Here is a 22,216-nt window from a genome sequence, read left to right on the forward strand (position 1 = left end):
GGTAGGCATGTTGTGTAAATCAAATGAGACAACCCCCCCAAAAAATATATATTTTAATTCCAGGTTGTAAGGCAACAAAATAGGAAAAATGCCAAGAGGGTGAATTCTTTCGCAAGCCCCTGTACATTTAACGTTCTTCCATATTGTTAGCTTTCATTTGACACCAAATGTAATGTGTCCCTATGAACTTCACATTAGTGCTCATGGGGCCTTTTCATGGAAATGCCCACATTGCTTGTACCTGACTGTTAATTTTGACCTGGGAAATGAGATGGGGGTGGGGTGGGGAGGGGGGCTGCCTGTGGATCCAGTAATAGTATTTCAACGATATTGGTGCTCTGAGAAATAAATGGTCCTGCACATGAGCCATACTAGCTAGTGGCAAGAGGACGAAAACCTACCATTTAACCATGACCATTTTAAAATGGTTTTATTTTTTATTTAACCTTTTATTTAACTAGGCAAGTCAGTTAAGAACACATTCTCATTTACAATGACGGCCCACAAAAAGGAAAAAGGCCTCCTGCGGGGACAGGTGCTGGGAGTAAAAGGTCAAATATAGGACAAAACACGCATCACAACAAGAGACAACACTACATAGAGACCTAAGACAACAACATTGCATGATAGCAACACATGACAGCAACATTGTAGCAACACAACATGGTAAAAGAACAAAACATGGTACAAACATTATTGGGCACAGACAACCGCACAAAGGGCAAGAAGGTAAAGACAACAATACATCACGCAAAGCAGCTACAATTGTCAGTAAGTGTCCATGATTGAGACCATTAATCATAAGATTGTGTGTGTGAGACCATGTACACCTGAGTGTACAAAACATTAGGAACATGCTCTTTCCATGACCAGGTGAATCCAGGTGAAAGCATTGATCCCTTTTTGACTTGTTAAATCCACTTCGACAGTGTATATAGAGGGGAGGAGACAGGTTAAAGTGATTTTTAAGCCTTGAAACAGTTGAGACATGGATTCTGTATGTGGGCCATTTAGAGGGTGAATGGGCAAAACAAAGATTTAAGTGCCTTTGAACGGGGTATGTTAGACTGTGCCAGTCACACCGGTTTGAGTGTGTCAAGAACTCAAAACACTGCTGGGTTTTTCACACTCAACAGTTTCTCATGTGAATCAAGAAGGGTCCACCAGCCAACTTGACAGAACGGCGGGAGGCATTGGAGTCAACATCCCTGTTGGACATCCCTGTTGGACATCCCTGTTGGACATCCCTGTTGGACATCCCTGTTGGACATCCCTGTTGGACATCCCTGTTGGACATCCCTGTTGGACATCCCTGTTGGACATCCCTGTTGAACATCCCTGTTGGACATCCCTGTTGGACATCCCATCCCTGTTGGACATCCCTGTTGGACATCCCTGCATCCCTGTTGGACATCCCTGTTGGACACCGTTGGACATCCCTGTTGGGCATCCCTGAACATCCATGCCTTGAACATCCTGATTTTGAGGCTGTTCTGTGGGCAAAATAGGTGCAACTCAATATTAAGGTATTCCTAATGTTTTGTACACTCAGTGTATGTGTACACTTTGTGTGTGAAGGCCAGCAGAAGGGCACACTGCCTGTGTCTTATGTCAGTTTGAAAGCTTCCTGTTGATGTTTGATGATGATCATAGAACAAATACGAGTAGAGCCAGGTGCCTGTGAAACTCCCTTCAGTTACACACGTTGACCACTAGAGAATACTCTCTCTCTATGAGTAGTGATAATTTCATGTACTATTGCATCAAAGCACAGAGCTGAATCCTGCACTAGGTTGCTCATTTACCAGATTGTTCATGTCAAATGGCCATTCACGGTGATTGGTCATCCAGGTCGAGTGTTTGGACTATGGCTGAACGAGGGCAGTCGGGGTGAAGTGGAAAAGGTCAAGGAGACTTAAAAGTGAAGAACTTCACTACCAGACTCTCAGGGTATCACTAGAGGTTAAGAAAAGGCAGGTAGGCAGACTCGGTGGCTGGACCAAGTGAACACTGCCCAAAAGACAGACTATTGGATGTCATCTTAGGGACTTATCGTTTATGAGCACTTGATTGATTTTCAGTTTCTGAGGTGGCCTTTTGATATTTGGCTGCCAAAACTTGATTGTCTTAGCTAAGTAACAGCTGATTGACGTAGAGTGACACTTACATTTTTTCATCGAATGACACTTTGACTGACTTTATTTCTGACGTGTTTTCTTTCTGTCCCGCCCCCCAGATTCCCATGATGCAGTTCTGCGGTTCAACGCTGCGCCTACAGAGGGCTACGTGAGAGATGTGGGGAACAAGACCACCATCCGCATCATCAACTCACAGGTGTGTGTCATAAGGCTAACATGCATGTCACAAGCTAAGAGTCACTACAACAAGCTTCACGACTCCTCATATGTGCCTGTAATCAAGTGCTATGGCCGAGTAAGAGATTCAGCATGTTGAATAGACCATGACTCACTCAAACAAACAACATGACTCCAAACACATGAGCCTGATTTGCATATAAATAAGAATGTGTGTGTGTGTGTGTGTGTGTGTGTGTGTGTGTGTGTGTGTGTGTGTGTGTGTGTGTGTGAACCAGCTGTCCTCCAGTACTAGGTAGACGGTGAGTGATTACCCTTACCCATTTTGTGTAAGTGGGTCTTCACCACAGCTCCAGTTCAGTCATCTTCTCCCAGTGAAGAAGTCATCTTCTCCCACTTAGCACAGAGAACAACATGCAGTAAAGACACACATAAAGACACACACACACTAGCGCATTCTACTACTGTCACACTAACAGTCAAAGCAACCGCAGAGCTCATTCTACTGTGGACCCACAGCTCCCATGGAGAGATGGGGAGAGGGCGAGTGTGTTTGTTTTCATGCGTGTGGGCACTGCAGTGCTGCATCTAGTTTCATGTGTAACCTTTGACCCCTCCACTTTACAGATCCTGGCCAATCCCAAGAACCACTTCAACACCAGCTCCCTGTATAAGAAGGTGACTCTGGTGGCCTGGGACCCTGCTCCGTACGCTGTCAATTTGCACAAGGTGTGTGGGAGTGTGTGAATTTTAGATTCTCCTTGACTGTCTAGTTTTTATTTTGGTGATAGTTCTAAATTGACAATCTTATTTAAATACATATTGCTCCATAGTTTTTTTTTTTACATACTTTATATCTTGTTTTAGTCGTTTAAGTTTACACTGAAAAGGTTTTCCCATGTGCCGCTGCTAAATACATATAGAGGAAACACTGCACTCTACTCAAACCTTGCCCACTCTCTTTGAGAGGTCCAGTAATGGCACCTAAATGGTGATATTTAAAGAGTTGCTCACCAGAGCCCATGGCACCTGTTGAATTGGTGGAAGATGGGCTATGGTTGCCATGGTTATGCTAGCAATGCTAATGAGGACCTGCGTAGTGGAAGGCCCCGTGTGGAAAAGTTAGCCTCGCTTGTCTGTTTAACTCACGGCCCTCAGGGACAGGGTGCTACATCATATACACCAACACACTGACGGCATCAACGCAGATTTATTACATACCAGCTTTATATACCCTGCACTCCTCCTTTCTTCTCTCTCCAGTCCTCTGACACTCTCTCCTTCATCACCTCCACTTCTTATACCATTCTGTTTTACTTCTTATCCTCTTTTTCTCCTGCTTCTTATTCATCGCTTCCATATTTTTCTCCTCTTCTTCCCTCTGGCCATCCTCTCTGTTCTCTCCTCTTCTTCCCTCTGGCCTTCCTCCCTGTTCTCTCCTCTTCTTCCCTCTGGCCTTCCTCCCTGTTCTCTCCTCTTCTCCCCTCTGGCCTTCCTCTCTGTTCTCTCCTCTTCTTCCCTCTGGCCTTCCTCCCTGTTCTCTCCTCTTCTTCCCTCTGGCCTTCCTCCCTGTTCTCTCCTCTTCTTCCCTCTGGCCTTCCTCCCTGTTCTCTCCTCTTCTTCCCTCTGGCCTTCCTCCCTGTTCTCTCCTCTTCTTCCCTCTGGCCTTCCTCCCTGTTCTCTCCTCTTCTTCCCTCTGGCCTTCCTCCCTGTTCTCTCCTCTTCTTCCCTCTGGCCTTCCTCCCTGTTCTCTCCTCTTCTTCCCTCTGGCCTTCCTCCCTGTTCTCTCCTCTTCTTCCCTCTGGCCTTCCTCCCTGTTCTCCTCTTCTTCCCTCTGGCCTTCCTCCCTGTTCTCTCCTCTTCTTCCCTCTGGCCATCCTCCCTGTTCTCTCCTCTTCTTCCCTCTGGCCTTCCTCCCTGTTCTCCTCTTCTTCCCTCTGGCCTTTCTCCCTGTTCTCTCCTCTTCTTCCCTCTGGCCATCCTCCCTGTTCTCTCCTCTTCATCCCTATGGGCTTCCTCCCTGTTCTCCTCTTCTTCCCTCTGGCCTTTCTCCCTGTTCTCTCCTCTTCTTCCCTCTGGCCATCCTCCCTGTTCTCTCCTCTTCTTCCCTCTGGCCATCCTCCCTGTTCTCTCCTCTTCTTCCCTCTGGCCATCCTCCCTGTTCTCTCCTCTTCTTCCCTCTGGCCTTCCTCCCTGTTCTCTCCTCTTCTTCCCTCTGGCCTTCCTCCCTGTTCTCTCCTCTTCTTCCCTCTGGCCTTCCTCCCTGTTCTCTCCTCTTCTTCCCTCTGGCCTTCCTCCCTGTTCTCTCCTCTTCTTCCCTCTGGCCATCCTCCCTGTTCTCTCCTCTTCTTCCCTCTGGCCTTCCTCCCTGTTCTCTCCTCTTCTTCCCTCTGGCCATCCTCCCTGTTCTCTCCTCTTCTTCCCTCTGGCCATCCTCCCTGTTCTCTCCTCTTCTTCCCTCTGGCCTTCCTCCCTGTTCTCTCCTCTTCTTCCCTCTGGCCATCCTCCCTGTTCTCTCCTCTTCTTCCCTCTGGCCTTCCTCCCTGTTCTCTCCTCTTCTTCCCTCTGGCCTTCCTCCCTGTTCTCTCCTCTTCTTCCCTCTGGCCTTCCTCCCTGTTCTCTCCTCTTCTTCCCTCTGGCCTTCCTCCCTGTTCTCTCCTCTTCTTCCCTCTGGCCTTCCTCCCTGTTCTCTCCTCTTCTTCCCTCTGGCCTTCCTCCCTGTTCTCTCCTCTTCTTCCCTCTGGCCTTCCTCCCTGTTCTCTCCTCTTCTTCCCTCTGGCCTTCCTCCCTGTTCTCTCCTCTTCTTCCCTCTGGCCATCCTCCCTGTTCTCTCCTCTTCTTCCCTCTGGCCTTCCTCCCTGTTCTCTCCTCTTCTTCCCTCTGGCCTTCCTCCCTGTTCTCTCCTCTTCTTCCCTCTGGCCTTCCTCCCTGTTCTCTCCTCTTCTTCCCTCTGGCCTTCCTCCCTGTTCTCTCCTCTTCTTCCCTCTGGCCTTCCTCCCTGTTCTCTCCTCTTCTTCCCTCTGGCCTTCCTCCCTGTTCTCTCCTCTTCTTCCCCCTTGTCTTCCTACCTGTTCTCTCCACTTCCTTTATTCATATTTTGTGTCCTTAATCTCACCTGGGTTCCACTTTATCACCGTCCTCTCTCTTTCGCGTGTGCACGCACGCCCTCTCTCTCTCTCGCGCGCTCTCTCTATTTCTCGCGCTCATCCCCTCTCTCTCTTTGAGTAGAGGTGCATGATCAGTAACAAGTCCAGGGGAAAAGGACGAAGCTGTGATTACCACTGTGATAGGAGAATATGACGCAATGTAGTTGGTCCAGGAATAGGTTGCAAAATGGCTTAATATACTCTATGAATAACTACAGGAATCAACTTCCTTCAATCTGTCTCTTTGTTTAACTCTGTTTCTCTGTGGTATGCCAGTCTAGAGTAGACTATAACTATTACCCCTCCCGCCTCGCAATCGCTCTCCCTCTTTCTTTGTCCCCCTCTCTCTCTTAAACACCCTTTCTCTCGCTCGCCCCCTTCTCTCTCTCTCTGACAGTGGTATGCCAGTCCAGACTATAACCTGTTCAGTCCATATGTGGAGCACCGGAGGCTCCACCCCACCCAGCCCTTCTACGTCCTCCACCCCAAATATGTGTGGCAGCTCTGGGACGTCATCCAGGGCAACACCCAGGAGACCATCCAGCCCAACCCACCCTCCTCAGGGTTCATAGGTGAGACTGTATACCCACATATGCATACAGGTGTGTATACATACGTACAAGCAAACACACACTTACTCAAGTGTTTTGTAAAGCAGGCTCTGTGGTTATAATGTTAACATCAGAGAGTCTGATATGCAGCCAGTTGACCCCTCCATGTTGTGTAATACAGTGCTTGGGCTCAGCATCTGCTTGGCGTCATGTTATTGTATTATTATAATATAAGAGCACTACAGGACCTATAGCAACACTCACGGGGATATTAAAATCTAGCCTAGGTCATCAACAGAACAGTGTCATTCTTATTATAACCCACCTCTTCTTCAGGTCACGTTGGCATCCTCCCCTTCTCTAGACCTCTTCCTGGGTCATGCATCAAGTAATACAATGCTGTGTTGCGGTAGGATTTGGGGTGTTTAGGTATTTGTTGAGTCAGACCCCCATATGTCCAGTTTGGGGAGAACGATGTCTCACAGATATTTTATTGAAGGAATATCCTTGTCCCTAATAATAAAGTGTGTCGGTGTATTGCAGTGCGATATTAGAAATTGTTTGCATAATTATAATATTATAATTAAGTACATTTAAATTGCTCAGTAGACCGCGGAAATTAAAAATCACACCAGAAACACACAGACATGTCAGACTGAATTCAGCACTTTCTTTGTACAGGTTCTGATGAAGGGGGAGAGGTCAGGGGGGAATAAGTTTGGGAGGGGGGTGGTAGGTACCCCAAACATCACACATGAGTTCAAAGCCACTTCTCCCCAAACAAAATGCTGGCAGGTTTGGCAAAAGTCCCATTCTCAATCTGTGAGATCCATGTAGTTCCACAATAGAGAAGTCCGAGATCAGAGCTTCAGTCCGAAATCACCCACAGTCACCAGTGTACCAGTATCCTTCAGAGCTGTACGGCTCAGTATTTGTTCTCTTGATGAACTTTTATAGTCTTTATCAGCTCTTTACTGGACATCCCATAGCTTATTGCACCAGTCAGTGGATGCACCTCAAATCGCACCCTATTACCCTTCTTTTCCAGTGCCCTATATAGTGCACTACGTTGGGGAATGGGGTGCGATTTGAGATACATCTACAGACCTTCTAATCTGTCTTCACAGTCAGGACAACACAGAGGCTGGGAGTAGCGTAACCACTGGCTGTGTGTGTGTGTGTGTGTGTGTGTGTTAGAGGGGTGGGGTAAGTGTGTGTGTTGAGGGGGTGAAATGTGACAGAGATACTCCTTTTCACTTGGACAGTCGATGTGTTTAGAAAAGAAGCAAGTGTATCGAGCAATGGTTTTTACACCTACACAGAGACAAGCCAGAGAGAACAGGCCGAGTGAGATCAAATGGTACACATAGTTCATGGACCGTATGTAGCTCAGTTGGTAGAGCATGGCGCTTGTAACGCCAGGGTAGTGGGTTCGATTCCCGGGACCACCCATACGTAGAATGTATGCACACATGACTGTAAGTCGCTTTGGATAAAAGCGTCTGCTAAATGGCATATATATTATATATTACCACACACCCCCTCTCTCCCCTTTGAATGCAGCGCACATGCTCACTCTACAGCCCCCCTTCCCTCATGTATACATACACAGAAATGTACTTTCTGTTGCACACACAGCATGTACAATTTCACTCCTACATAAAGATAAACACAGCAGTTGGTAAACAAATGGAAGGGGTTGGGCTGGAGTAGACGAGCGCATGGGCCTTGGAGCCTATTGGTCGGCACAGTACAGTAGCTAGCTAGCTGAGCCATGCATCAACACCCACCAGGCCTTCCCGGCGTGCCCGCTCATGAGAGAGTGACCTCAGGTGGGTTGGTGTGCTCTGTGACCAGGGTGCTGCAGCCATGGTTCTGGATACCCGTGGAGATCCGGGCGGTGCACGCCACCGTGTTGCTGTACACGCGGCGGCTAAGCTGGATGGCGGTGGTCTTGGAAGGCATGGAGGATTGGCCGTTCTCCGCGGAGGGCCGTTCACACCGGATCAGGATGAGGAAACACCTGTAGAACTGAGGGGAGGGAGGAGGAGGGAGAGATTACATGGGAGAAACATGGCAGGGCAGAAATTGAAGAATGGGGTGAGGAATGCAAAAGGAAGAGTTGGAAGAAAAGTCTAAGTATTGCTTGGTGGTAGCAAAAAAACCTGATTGTGGAAGGTGTTGCTACAGAAAATTTGAGCGAAAACATCATTATCCATGTCCTCTTTGCTAATTGGTCGCATGCGCAAACTAGCATTCATAAATGTATTTATCTGCCGGTATTGTTCCATGTTACCATGGTAACTGATGATTCTATAGGCTCTAGCCTGCTATCTCTGGGTTGTATGAACAGGGTCATTCAGGAGTGCTAATATGACGTCAATTCCATTCTTGATCAATACCGTTTTAACACTTCAACTGCACTTATTATTTGGTGGCCACCTCGCTTGATTGTCTATAACAACAAGAACAACACGCACACTCGTCTCCTTTGAGAGGTTGGACAAATGTTTCCGTTCCCCGAGTTTGACCTGTCACATTTCTCTCTGATGTCACAAAGGTAAACAGGAAGTGAGGTGGTAGAGAGGGAATGGCCCTGTAAGGACTTCAGTTCATCAGCAGAGTAGTGTGGTCTTGCCATGTTTAGTGTGATCTCACAGGCCATTAAACATGCTACATACAGTAGTACATCACACTAACACAGCTGCCCCCAGAGCCATGCACATTGTCAACTCAGCTCTCTCTTCCTGGATTCCCATTTCTCATGGTTGACTGACCCTCTGAGAGATAACATAGTGTGCATCAGGGAGTACCCGTACACTGTTTAGATGATCCTGTAGTTCCTTTAGCAATGTTTACTCTAAACTTTGATGAAGACCGTTTTGTGGTTGAAACATTTCCAAATAACTGAGTGTACATTATTTTGGAGGGGCGGTAGAGTGGGAAAAGAAGCTGCTACTTGCTCTGTCTGTTTATACCCTCCCTGTGCTGTGCCAGCCAGGACTAAACAGATGTTTTTGCAGGGTGTGTGTGTGAACAAGAATGGATTTGGGGGTGAATTTAGGGTGTTTATGTGTGAGAGGCACATGGTTAGTCTCTGTATGTTGTAGGTGTGTTTATGTAAACATTGTGTACTGGGTGGTTCATAATTGCTTGGTATCCTAACTGAATGCATGTTCTGTTTTACTATAGTTAAGAGAAACAATAGTGCAACAGAGCTTGGATACCAGGCAACTTCATAATCACATAATTCAATGTAAGGATTGCGTGTTTTGCAGAATGTGTGAGTGTATGTATATACTAGACCAGTGGTTCTCAATTTTTGTCACGGGAGGTTTTGAATATATATATGTGTGTGTGTGTACAAAACATTAAGAACACCTTCCTAATATTTAGTTGCACCCCTTTTTCTCTCAGAACAGCCTCAAATCGTCAGTCATGGTCTTTACAAGGTGTTGAGAGCGATGCGGGCCCATGTTGACTTCAATGCTTCCCACAGTTGTCAAGTTGGCTGGGTGTCCTTTGGGTGGTGGATCATTATTGATACACATGGGAAACTGTTGTGTGAAAACCCAGCAACGTTGCAGTTCATGACACACTCAACCCGGTGCGAATGGCACCTACTACCATACCCCGTTCAAAGGCACTTAAATATTTTGTCTTTCCCAAACACCCTCTGAACGACACATAGACAATCCATGTCTCAACTGTCTCAAGCATTAAAAATCATTTTTTAACTTGTCTCCTCCCTTCATCTACACTGATTTGAAGTGGATTTAACAAGTGACCTCAATAAGGAATCATAGCTTTCACCGGGTCAGTCTGTCATGGAAAGAACAGGTGTTCACAATGTTTTGTAAACTCAGTGTAGATCTTATTTTAATATGAGAAACCGTGTCTGAATGTAAACAACTAACCGGTAGAAAGTGTGTAGGAATAATAAGGAAAAGAAATGCCACAGTATTTTGCATCATGGGTAGTTCTGTTTCTTTAACTTGTTTACTGACATGCAAAACATTTTGGGACTATTATCAACAATGGATAAATGAAACACCTAAAGATGTTTTTTTGTTTGTTGTGGAATTAATCACAGTATTTTCAATATAGAGCTATTAGCAGCGCTATTTGGCAGATTTTGTAGTCTCAAACAAGTGAGCTTGCCAACATTCTTCATCAGGAATATGAGCAATATGGAATTATTGAAAATGGGAAAAGGTGGGAATGTTGTTCCCTTATTTAATATAATTGCTACATTTACTGTCAATAGAGAATTCAAAATAGTTTTCAGATTGCATTTCAGCCCCCCAAAAATGCGATGCGAATATTGGGTTGCAACTGAAACAACCTGCTTCAATTTGGGTCCTGAGGAAAAACCAGTTGAGAACCACTACGCTAGACTATCTAACCCCTTTCTCTCTACCTTGTCGTTGTAATGACAGGCATCCTTCTGATGATGGCGCTGTGCGAAGAGGTCCACGTGTACGAGTACATCCCCTCGCTGCGACAGTCAGACCTGTGCCACTACCACGAGGGCTACTACGACGCAGCCTGCACCCTGGGGGCGTACCACCCACTGCTTTACGAGAAGAGCCTGGTGCAGCGCATCAACACAGGCCCCGAGCGAGACCTGAAGAGGAAGGGCCGCGTCACCCTCCCTGGCTTCAGCACTGTCAACTGTGACCTCTGAACTATCAACTTATGAACTCTGACCCTTAAAAGAAGCCACATGTGGAACCACCACAACCCCACAGGACAAAGGGGAAATGGTGCAATAATAACCCTCTGACCTCTGGGGGAACCACGTAGAACAGTGGAGAACCCAAGCCATAGCCCGCTGTGTGGGATGGGATCAAACCGGAGGGTGAAGGTCTAGTGTAACTACATTTATGTCAGGACTTTTGAACAGAACCCAGACGGGGTGAAACCCAGCCTTCCTTAGAGGATAATGGTCAAGACGGCCTGAAGTGACTGTATCTCCCGATCTCTGCCATTGCTGAGCCGGAAGAGAGGAGAGCTGTATAGTGTAGCAATAGATTAGTGTTATTAGATGTTTTTTTATATACAGTACCAGTCAAAAGTTGGACTCAACTCCTGTAATGAGTAGTTTTCTTTATTTGTACTATTTTCCACATTGTATAATAATAGTGAAGACATCAAAACTATGAAATAACACACGGAATCATGTAGTAACCAAAAAAGTGTATATTTTATATTTGAGATTCTTCAAAATAACTAATTTGCCTTGATGACAGCTTTGCATTCTCTCAACCAGCATCATGTGGTAGTCACCTGGAATGCATTTCAATTAACAGGTGTGCCTTGTCAAAAGTTAATTAGTGGAATTTCTTTCCTCCTTAATGTGTTGTGAAAAGGTAGGGGTGGTATACAGAAGATAGCCCTATTTGGTAAAAGACCAAGTCCATATTATGGCAAGAACAGCTCAAATAAGCAAAGACAAACGACAGTCCATCAATACTTTAAGACATGGAGGTCAGTCAATCCGTAAAATTTCAAGGACTTTGAAAGTTTCTTCAAGTGCAGTCGCAAAAACCATCAAGTGCTATGATGAAGTTGGCTCTCATGAGAACTGCCACACGAAAGGAAGACCCAGAGTTACATCTGCTGCAGAGGAGAAGTTCATTAGCCTCAGAAATTGGAGCTTCAGAGTTCAATTAACAGACAAAACTCTACATCAAATGTTCAGAGGAGACTGTGTGAATCAGGTCTTCATGGATGAAGAAACCACTACTAAAGGACACCAATAAGAAGAGACTTGCTTGGGCCAAGAAACACGAGCAATGGACATTAGACTGGTGGAAATCTGTCAGTCCAAATGTGCGATTTTTGGTTCCAACCACTGTCTTTGTGAGACGCGGAGTAGGTGAACTGATGATCTCCGCATGTGTGGTTCCCACCGTGAAGCATGGAGGAGGAGGTGTGATGGTGTGGGGGTGCTTTGCTGGTGACACTGTCTGTGATTTATTTAGAATTCTAGGCACACTTAACCAGCATGGCTACCACAGCATTCTGCAGCAATACACCATCCCATCTGACTTGTGCTTAGTGGGACTAATCATTTGTTTTTCAACAGGACAATGACATAACTCACCTCCAGGCTGTGTAAGGGCTATTTGACCAAGAAGGGGAGTGATGGAGTTCTGCATCAGAAGACCTGGCCTCCACAATCAGATGACCTGGCCTCCACAATCACCCGACCTCAACCCAATTGAGATGGTTTGGGATGTATTGGACCTCAGAGTGAAGAAAAAGCAGCCAACAAGAGCTCAGCATATATGGGAATTCCTTCAAAACCACTACTATTTCCAGGTGACTACCCCATGAAGCTGGTTGAGAGAATACCGACAGTGTGCGAAGCTGACATTAAGACAAAGGGTGGCTACTTTGACTCTCAAATATAAAATATATTTGGATTTGTTTCACACTTTTTTTGGTTACTACATGATTCCATATGTGTTATTTCGTAGTTTTGATGTTTTTACTATTATTCTACAATGTAGAAAATGGTTATTATAAAGAAAAACCCTTGAATGAGTATGTGGCCAAACTTTTTAACTGGTACTGTATAACTGAATGTGTTTAAGTGTTGTTTTTCTAGGGCTCTGGTTGCTCTTCTTCCTTAAAATGACTTAAAGGACAGTCCACAGTTTTTTAATGATGGATGTTTTTTTTTTAAGGCTCTCATGGGGTGGTAAATTAATCTTTGAGAAAATGAGCAGTGGTCTGCACTGAATGTCTGAACACGTCCATACCAAACACACACTTCTGAACATGTACAAACTCGGCATACACCAGCCACACACTCCTGACAACCCGTAACAAAAGCTTGAACTTTAATTCAAAATGTACCTCAGTACCACTTCAATGACAATTCAAGTGCTCGTACATACAGGTACATGTATCTCAATACAGACATGCTGGAACTACACCAAACACTCATCACCTCAGTATTACCTCATCAAGATGGTACATTGTGTTTAAAAAAAAAATCTACAACAGTCACATTTTTCTGTGTTCAACATTCCTTAAATGTCCTCTAGTCCTATTTCAAAGTCTTATTTGATGGTGTTATTGTCATCAGGGTTTTGATTGCTGTTGATGCTGCTGCGGTGCTTTATGCTCAATCACTCTTTGCTCTTCTTTTCTCATCTCCCAAGCTGTACCGGACCACTTGCCAACTCATAAAGAGGTTGTCATACTCCCACTTAGGTCTTTAAGACTGGCTGACTGGTTGCCACTTCAAGGGCATGCACAGTTCTGTGTCTGGCGGATAGTTAGGTACCAAACCCAGGAAAACCCTTTGGTTACCCGTTCTTTGGCCTCATCCAGTACAATGATGTCCTTTTTAAGATTTGTGAACACCAAAGGATGCAGGGCTAGGCTAGCGGATAGGAGTTAGGGGGTAAGAGAGGACTCGCAAAGCATTCTTTCAACAGCTGTAACCCTGTGCCTAGTAGCCGAGCGGACACTGGGTTGCCTTTCAAAACACCCAAAGACTGACCTTACACATACTGTATGCTATCCATGTAACTGCAGTGTCATTGTTGTGGTTTTTATTGCTGATTTAATTGTTTAATAGTTAAGATTTAAAGAAAGTTGTTAGTCACCTGATAGTGTTGCTCAAACCGTCCAGTGTTCTGTTAGTGGCGGGCTGGGGTAGGAGAGGTCACTAGTCAAACTCCCTTACTTTCCAGTGTCCACCCCATGCCAAAAGGGAATTGAACCAACACCCTCTGACGTCTCTTTAAAAGCATCTGTAATTACTAGGATGATTGACCTGCCTCTTTAAATGAATGTAATCGCACCACACCTCCCACTGTCAAAGCCAAACCTCTCCCTAGGACAGTTATATCTACGAGCACACTACAGATGTAGGATCTTAATTTGATCCAGTTTGCTACAGCAGGAAAATAATCCTGCACAACGGGAAATGTGAATTTATTATGTGGATTATAATACATTGACTTTTTGTAGGGGTTGACATGTCAAAGTGAAAACTACAAACTTCAAGCTTTTTTTAAACCTCAAATACGCTACAAGTTTTAAATGTCCTGCATTTAAAGACAGTTCTCCTTCAACAGGGTGATCAAATTAAGATCCTACATATGTGCCATAGATGGTCAAGGGATTCAGTCCGCAGGGTTCGGTAGCTGGACTGCCTCCCAGGCACTTCATGCTGATATGGTTTGTGGCATTCAGCAGAGCATGGTCTAGTACCATTCCCTATGTCTTTACCATTCTCATTTTGACTGAATCCTCCAATATTGTTCTGAAAGTACTCTTTTGCCTGGGCTTGCAGCAGGCTGCCACGGTGCGCTGCCAGAGACCTTTCTTATTATGGCAGGGATTTGAAGAAGTAACATCTCTAGACTCATTCTTTGTCCGGCTTTAATGTCTTCCTTGTTTACACTGACTCTGTGCCAGACCTGCCTGCAGTGCGTTTCAGCTAGCTGTCGTGTGTGTGTGTAGGAGAGGAGGATAACTCAGAGATCCTATAAATCATCCTATATTGCTCTATATTCTATGGGATCACTATCTGGCCATGCTAGAATGGACAGCGGGGGCTGTTCTTTCCAACCACAAATCCGCTTACAACTACTAAGCTTCACCTTTATCCCAAGCTGAGCCTCCTATAAGACCAAACAGATCATGCACTTGTTGTCAAACAGATATGCCATTATGGCCACTGTAGTCCTTTCTGTAATGGCCAGATGGTGACCATTCCCTGGGTAGGGACAACTGGGAGGGGTTGACATTGGCAGCCATAGTGACATAATTCAAAGAAGAGATTTGTGTGTGCGTGTTTTGTTTGTTTGTTTTGCGTTGTGATATTCAGGAACGTGTTGCTGTGCCCTTGCTCTAGGAACACTGCTTAACCAGGGTTGAGGAAACAAATTGATCCGGTCGTAAACATGGCAGTCAAACGCTGCTTGGAATATAGAGGCATCTGCTGAAGAGATTGTTGTTGTAATCAAGTGATGAGTGAAGAGCGACTGAACAGGAATACCATTTAGAGTTGGAGCCGTTTTAAATATGATTGAGCTACCAAGGATCAATGACAGTGTTAATAACAGTGCAAACCCTTCCCAACCGGTGTGACAGACCATTAGCTTGGGGAGCCAACGCAAGTCTTTTAGGTTTTAGGCAAGGTTACTCGGCACACAGGCATGGTTCGGAATAACTGTTACACCGGCACGCCAGGCAAGCGAAATATTTTGAGCCACATCTGCTATCTCATTAACACATGGCTTGAAGGAGCTAGACACACCGCTGCGTCAAATGATTTCCCAAGGCCCACCTCTCACTGAGAGATCTAACAAAGGGAAACAGGGGGGGCTTTGATGAAACTGTCTGGAATGGTTTCGACTCGCACCACTATCATAAGTATTGTCTCTTCATGTCCATGCATCATTATTGAAGTGTTCAAATGATTCAATGTAATTGTTACGTTTCTGATTAACACATTGACAGTGTAAAAAAAAAAAAGACACTAACTTTGTTTCTATTCCAATGCACAGAGCAGGTAAATCTATCCGGAGCAAGGATAAGAGTCTTAAACTGTCTATGTATGTGTACTTGTCTGGATCCCAATTAGCGTTTGCAGAAGCAGCAGCTACTCTTCCTGGGGTCCACAAAACACGACAAGTAACAAAACACATAGACAAGGACAGTCACACATTTTAATTACAATGATGATAGACAAACAGTACAACAAAAAATAATACAAACAATACAACTAAAAAGTTGTCTGTACTATGCTTTACTCTACTTTCCTGTACAAAAAAACAGCATCCAAGATATAAGATTTCTCTACCTGCGTTGTGCAAGTGTATATTGTGTGCGTAGGGAAATTTTATCCAGCTGGAAACGAGAGCAGCAATTATTAGTTCCGTAGAAGCACTTCTTGATCAAATGCAATGCCTTTGGCAACAGCATTGAAATCTTGATACTGTGCCAAATGTAATTTGTGGGTGGATATGTTTCTTATAGCAGGTATTTTTAAGGTGCCATATGTTCCCTTCGGGGGGGGGGGGTGTTATAGGATAAAGATGACCAACGTATCTGTATGGACCATGGAGGACGCTTCTTTGCATCTATCCCATTATGGTGTCTGAGCACACGGGCGGCATCATTGAGGCCATATCCATTTGAGTTGGTATGCAAACTGCCACCTATAGTGTGTTGTTTGAACAGATATAAAGCCAAGGTTGCCGATTTTACATCCACCTGCATTTATGGAATGTTTGCTCACAAGTATAATTAATTGGCTGATTGCCTCCTGATGACCTGGATGGAAGTATGTGATCCTCCTTAACCACCTAGTTAACTACTTCAAAATGAGGGCATTTTTCAATGGTGTTGCCCATGCTAAAATAGGCTTTTGGGAACTAGAGTCCTCTTATCATTCTCTGTGGTAAGGATGGACACGCCAGGTGCATTGTGTTTAACACAGAACTAACACAGAGAAAGTAGTTTTGGAGATCACTGCTTAACTTGATCCCTCCTCCAATCGCTCTGTACTCTCTTCTTCTGTCACAATTTTTTTTAGAACTACGTTTTTCCTTTTGATTTGTCATTGCAGGTTTCTTTATTAAATTTGAATAGGTATAAGTTGACTGTTTGTATACAATGAAATTGTTAATTTATTGTTCTATTTTTACCATGTAAATAAAAGCATTGTACGTGTACAAAAGATCTCTCCAGAGTAATCAATACTTAGGTCGGGATTCAATCTGTGGAGTGCTGTCGGCAATGCACCATTTATTGGTCATTTCCGATTGAACCCACATGTGCAGCGATAAGAATGCAATTGGGAACATTTGCCTTTCAAAGCCATATTGTTGACATCTCAACCTCAGATTACTAACAAGAAACCCACACTACCACGCACCCCCAACACAAAAATACCCCCCCCCGACTAACCTGTTTGTTCATGAGGATGTAGATGAGAGGGTTGATGACAGTGCTGCTCTTGGCCAGGAGTGAGGGCACCACCGCAGCCACGGGGGTGATGATGCCAGGCCGGCCAAACGTCGCCATCATGGCCACCACGCCGTAGGGCATCCAGCACAATATGTAGCACACCACTGTAGTCAGCACCATGAACAGGATGTGGTACTCTCTCCGCCGTGCCGCTGTCCTACGTATCTTACCCACCTAGAGACAGGTGAGATGAAAGGAGAGAGTGAGGGGAGGTGACTGTTTCGTCACCCCGGGGAGAGAATATAATAGTCCTTTTGTCCAAACAGAAATGCACCTGTTTGCTGTATTTATATTCTCAAACCCCTGGACATCACACACACACACACACACTCTGGATGTTTGATGAATGCTTATACTTGAGAACGAATAGTCTGTCTCTCTCTCACTCACATCCCTGCAGAGAGCCAGTGGTAATCAGTTTATCCATTTTGTGACGCTAACCTTCCATTTCAGCCATGAGACAACTGACGCACCATTCATCTCCCCCACCCGCCCTATCGGGGGACAGCGGAGAGGGAAAGGGAGTCCTCCCTCCATTCTAGAGGACTAAGGCACTGACCCTCTCTCTCCATCCTGTTGCGCCAACACTTGAACTCTGTGTGTTAACCTTTTGAGCTAATGCCTAAGGCATTTTGGTCTCCCAGGCAAGGTTTAATTATCACATGTATCTGTGCCTTGAGTCGCATGCCCTTTTTGCAGATTCATCTGCTGAATTTGGATTTCTCGTTGCCCTGACCTGGACCTTCTAGCACGCTTAAATGGAAGTGCGCTATCGGGACCACTCACTAATCCTACTTGTCTGAATTGCTGAATTACTGTGGGGATCTGAGGGGTTGGGCTTTGGGGTTGTCTTCATAAGTCTGTCCCAATTCGGTTGTAAACAGTTGCCTGGCTACTGGTCCACATCGCTCAGGTCAAATGCCACACCCACTAACGTTTCTTCTCCACGATGAGTCTGGATTTCCTCTCCTCCCGGAGAGTGAACTCATTCTGACATTCTAAATGGTCCCAGAAACCGATGGGTTGGGCCAAGGCGAATCATGCGAGTCAGGTCATTTTGACGTAAACACAAACAACTTCAAAGATGGCAGGTTCAAACTAATGTATGGAGCGATCGACAGGGCAGCAGAATTAAATGTCTGAGTTGTCAGGCAACGTAATTACAGCTCTAATAGCAAAACAGTGGCGGGCTGTATTCATTGTCGATTGGTCAGTTCTTGACACCGTGCACTGCAACTGACTCTGGCACTTCATGGAGATGCTGCAAGACAAATTTAGTGAAAGCTGCTTACTCTTATAAGGGGAGTCCAAAACAGAAGAAAGGGATTATTTAGATTTGGGATTAGAGAGGGGTCAGTAACACACACAACAAAATAACCCCATAATCTGTATGTGTAAGTGTGATATACAGTGGGGGGGGAAAGTATTTAGTCAGCCACCAATTGTGCAAGTTCTCCCACTTAAAAAGATGAGGCCTGTAATTTTCATCATAGGTACACCTCAACTATGACAGACAATGAGAAAAAAATCCAGAAAATCACATTGTAGGATTTTTAATGAATTTATTTGCAAATTATGGGGTGAGATCTTGCGTGGAGCCCCAGATCGAGGGAGATTATCAGTGGTCTTGTATGTCTTCCATTTCCTAATAATTGCTCCCACAGTTGATTTCTTCAAACCAAGCTGCTTAAGTTCAAAGTTCAAACAGGTGCCATTAATACAGGTAACGAGTGGAGGACAGAGGAGCCTCTTAAAGAAGTTACAGGTCTGTGAGAGCCAGAGATCTTGCTTGTTTGTAGGTGACCAAATACTTATTTTCCACCATAATTTGCAAATTCATTCAATTACAGGCCTCATCTTTTTAAGTGGGAGAACTTGCACAATTGGTGTCTGACTAAATACTTTTTTGCCCCACTGTATAGTGTGCATATATGCATATACATGCTCACATGTTTCTCAGGACATTCCCCTGCGCTCACTCGGAGTGGTTTAGGGCTTTGTGAAAGCTGCTGAATGTTTCACTCCGAGTCCAGGACTCGGAGTGAAATCCCACTAAACAGATTTGCATTGGGTAATCCAGCCAGCACTCAGCTAACACACTCATTCATTCCCTCCTGGTCCGGATTCTATCTGAAGGGGAATAAAGTGTGATGGGTCATACACAGACGTTTCGGCTTAAATCATATCAAAGTGTAACCCATACAGTGAAACGCTGACTTCCAAGCTCTTCCTCAACAAGGCAGAGTTAAATTATAACAGAAGCACGTAAAAGAGAGACAAATTAGGAGGGAGGGAAGAGGAAGTGTGTGAACCTACACACTAAAGAAGGCCAAACTATCTGTGTCTGCTATCCTGATGAAGTGAGCTTTATGCAACATCTTTTTGAATGCGGACCAACCAGACTTTTGGGGGTTGCAATGGTCCTCTTTTGATTTATACATCTGAGGGGTGAACACTTTTTGGAGTAGACACTTAGGGTGAGAGATATTTAACCACCTCAAAGTAGTGGACTGAGAAAGGTCCTAAACAAACCATCACGTTGCTTACACACGCTGCTGGGGGAATATTTACACACCGTAGCAGCTTCACTTGAAAATGTGTTTTGGCAGCATGAAACCCCTCAGATTTGTTCTTGGAGGGTCATGAACTCATGCCAAACTGCTATTTTGATTGTAAATGTATAAACACAAAGAAATGGTGGATAAAATGACAAGGTTGAAACCACCTCCTCCAGACTCACAGGGTTTTCTAGAGGGCTGATCTTGGAGTTAATTCAGATGTGGAGTTAATTCACATGTGCAGATGCATGAAGTACATCTGGATTAAAACACAATAAGGGTTTTGATCAGAGTGCTGATATTGATCTCTACAGGGAGCCAGATTCAATTCAATTTGAAGGTCTCCCCAACATGTACACACACACTCCCCTCTACCCAACCCTACCGCCCCCACCACTCCCCTCTACCACACCCCCCACCCACACCTGTTTGACGGCCCACAGCAGCCGACAGTAGCAGTAGACCATGATGACGATGGGCAGACCCAGGCAGAAGATGAACAGACAGATGATATAGGCGTGGGACTGAGCCGTCCTCAGGGTCCATGACACAGAGCAGCTGGTGCCGGCGCCCTCCAAGTCATAGCTACTCCAGCCCAGCAGGGGGGGCACCGTCCAGAATATGGAGTAGAGCCAGGAGCCCCCCACAGCCAGCAGGGGCTTGCGGTAGTCAGGACCACGCTTGTTGTACAGGGTCAGGGTGCTGTAGCGGTCGTAGGACAGGACCACCAGGGAGATCAACGACACAATACCTGGGGAGGGGCAGGCATATTATTACAATTACAACATCTAACCTTTTCTGTTATTTGCATGCCATGTGGAAATGTTTCTGTCTATCATTATGTGAAATGCTTCGTTGATGATGTCATAAATGATGCTAAGGAGAGTTTACTGTATGATGATATGAAGACACTGGCATTTAAAATCCAAAAGCCATTTAAAATCGTAAATTTACTTACACGTGATAGAACGCTACATTGTATCGTGGTGGAAGGTACTTAAGTAAAAATACTTTAAAGTACTACTTAAGTAATTTGAGGATATCTGTACTTTACTTTACTACTTAAAGTTTTGACTACTTTCACTTTATTTTTACTCCATACATTTCCCTGACACCCAAAAGTACATATATTTTGAATGCTTAGCAGGACCGGAAAATTGTCCAAATCACACACTTATCAAGAGAACACACATGCTTTGTTTGTAAATGATGTCTGTGTCACGGTTGATGAAAGGAGAGGACCAAGGTGCAGCGTGGTGAGCGTACATGATCAAAATGACACCGAACAAAAACAATAAACACTACAAAACCAAACCGTGAAGCTCAAAGGCTAAATGCCCTAAACAAAATCACCCTCCCACAAACACAGGTGGGGAAAAAAGGGCACCTAAGTATGGTTCCCAATCATAGACAATGAAAGACAGCTGTCCGTGATTGAGAAACATACCCGGCCAAAAACAAAGAAATAGAAAACATAGAACACAAAACATAGAATGCCCACCCAAACTCACGCCCTCACCAAACCAAAATAGAGACATGAAATGGATCTCTAAGGTCAGGGCGTGACAGTCTGAGAGTTGGAGTGTGCCCCTGGCTATCCGTAAATTTAAAAAACATAAATTGTGCTGTCTTTTTTGCTTAATATGAGTCATTTAAAATTATGCTTAGGTATATTTTTAGAATTACATTTACTTTTGATGCTTAAGTATATTTACAACGAAATACTTTAAAACTTTGACTCAAGTAGTATTTTACTGGGTAACTTTCACTTTTACTTGAATCACTTTCTACGAAGGTATCTTTACTTAAGTATGAAAATGGGGTACTTTTTCAACCACTCGCATTGTAGCAGGTCCCATTACATGACCTGGTAGGCCCTACACTAACCTCAGCAGCTGACAGTGATTATTTCCCGTAACAAATTCCTCATCAGCCTATCAAAGATCTTAGGCATTATATCCACCAACCAATGGTATTTCTTAAAATAGGTCAACCCTGGCCACCAGAGGGATAATTTAAACCTACAAATTTGAGGTTAACTTTTGTTCTGTTGGTCTGTAACTAAATGTTGTGTGTCAATATTGCATTGATACGTCCTTGACTAGGCTACTAGTACTAGTATTAGACAAAACATTTTCATATAAGACAAAATCCCACATTTTGCTTATGTGTTTCACACACGTCCATATGCTTTATTGTAAAAAATATATAAATGATGTCCTTACAACATGTACGTTTATTGTACATTGTCATAAAAAAATAACCTTATGGACTTGTCAAATAGCAGTGATGTACCATTATTGCCAAATAGCATTGCTTCTGGGAGGCACACATTGTTAAAGCGGATTACTTTGACATCGATAGTGTGCTTAAACCATGGGTTCGAACCCCCTCGTGGCAAGCTTCTTTGTTGAGCAAAAAAATCTTCACTGCCAGTCCTTAATGGGCTCTTGAGGGCTCCCAAATGGTGCTGTGGTCTAAGGCACTGCATCTCAGTGCAAGAGCTGTCACTACAGTCCCTGTTTCGAATCCAGGCTGTATCTGAACCGCTCGTAGGAACTCAGCTCGTCCTCTCCTCTCTCCCAGACTGCTGTAGCCCACTCCAACGCGGTCCGGTCAGCAGGGAAATTACTGTGGCAACCTTA

General features: G+C 44.6%; 2 protein-coding genes across 3 annotated transcripts in view; one reads left to right on the forward strand and one right to left on the reverse strand.

Annotated features, from left to right (window-relative positions):
- Positions 1–16,717, forward strand: part of LOC118386132 (beta-galactoside alpha-2,6-sialyltransferase 2-like) — a 69,458-nt gene extending 52,741 nt beyond the window's left edge. Inside the window, exons 4-8 of one of the 2 annotated variants that reach the window (XR_008139732.1) lie at positions 2,237–2,334; positions 2,943–3,044; positions 5,859–6,033; positions 10,452–11,947; positions 12,104–16,717. Coding sequence is in view for 1 of the 2 variants with exons in the window: in XM_035773587.2 (XP_035629480.1) it covers positions 2,237–2,334; positions 2,943–3,044; positions 5,859–6,033; positions 10,452–10,699 (623 nt within the window). In the remaining variant the exon portion in view is untranslated. Of the gene's footprint in view, positions 1–2,236; positions 2,335–2,942; positions 3,045–5,858; positions 6,034–10,451 lie in introns of both variants that reach the window. The other variant, XM_035773587.2, reaches the window with a different exon arrangement.
- Positions 6,668–22,216, reverse strand: part of LOC118386138 (parapinopsin) — a 38,356-nt gene continuing 22,807 nt past the window's right edge. The window contains exons 2-4 of the mRNA XM_035773596.2: positions 19,997–20,322; positions 16,954–17,187; positions 6,668–8,043 (exon numbers count right to left, since the gene is read on the reverse strand). Of these exons, the coding sequence (XP_035629489.1) occupies positions 7,825–8,043; positions 16,954–17,187; positions 19,997–20,322 (779 nt within the window). The 3' untranslated portion in view covers positions 6,668–7,824. The remainder of the gene's footprint in view (positions 8,044–16,953; positions 17,188–19,996; positions 20,323–22,216) is intronic.

Source organism: Oncorhynchus keta, chromosome 7 (assembly GCF_023373465.1).
Source record: "Oncorhynchus keta strain PuntledgeMale-10-30-2019 chromosome 7, Oket_V2, whole genome shotgun sequence".
NCBI lineage: Eukaryota > Metazoa > Chordata > Actinopteri > Salmoniformes > Salmonidae > Oncorhynchus > Oncorhynchus keta.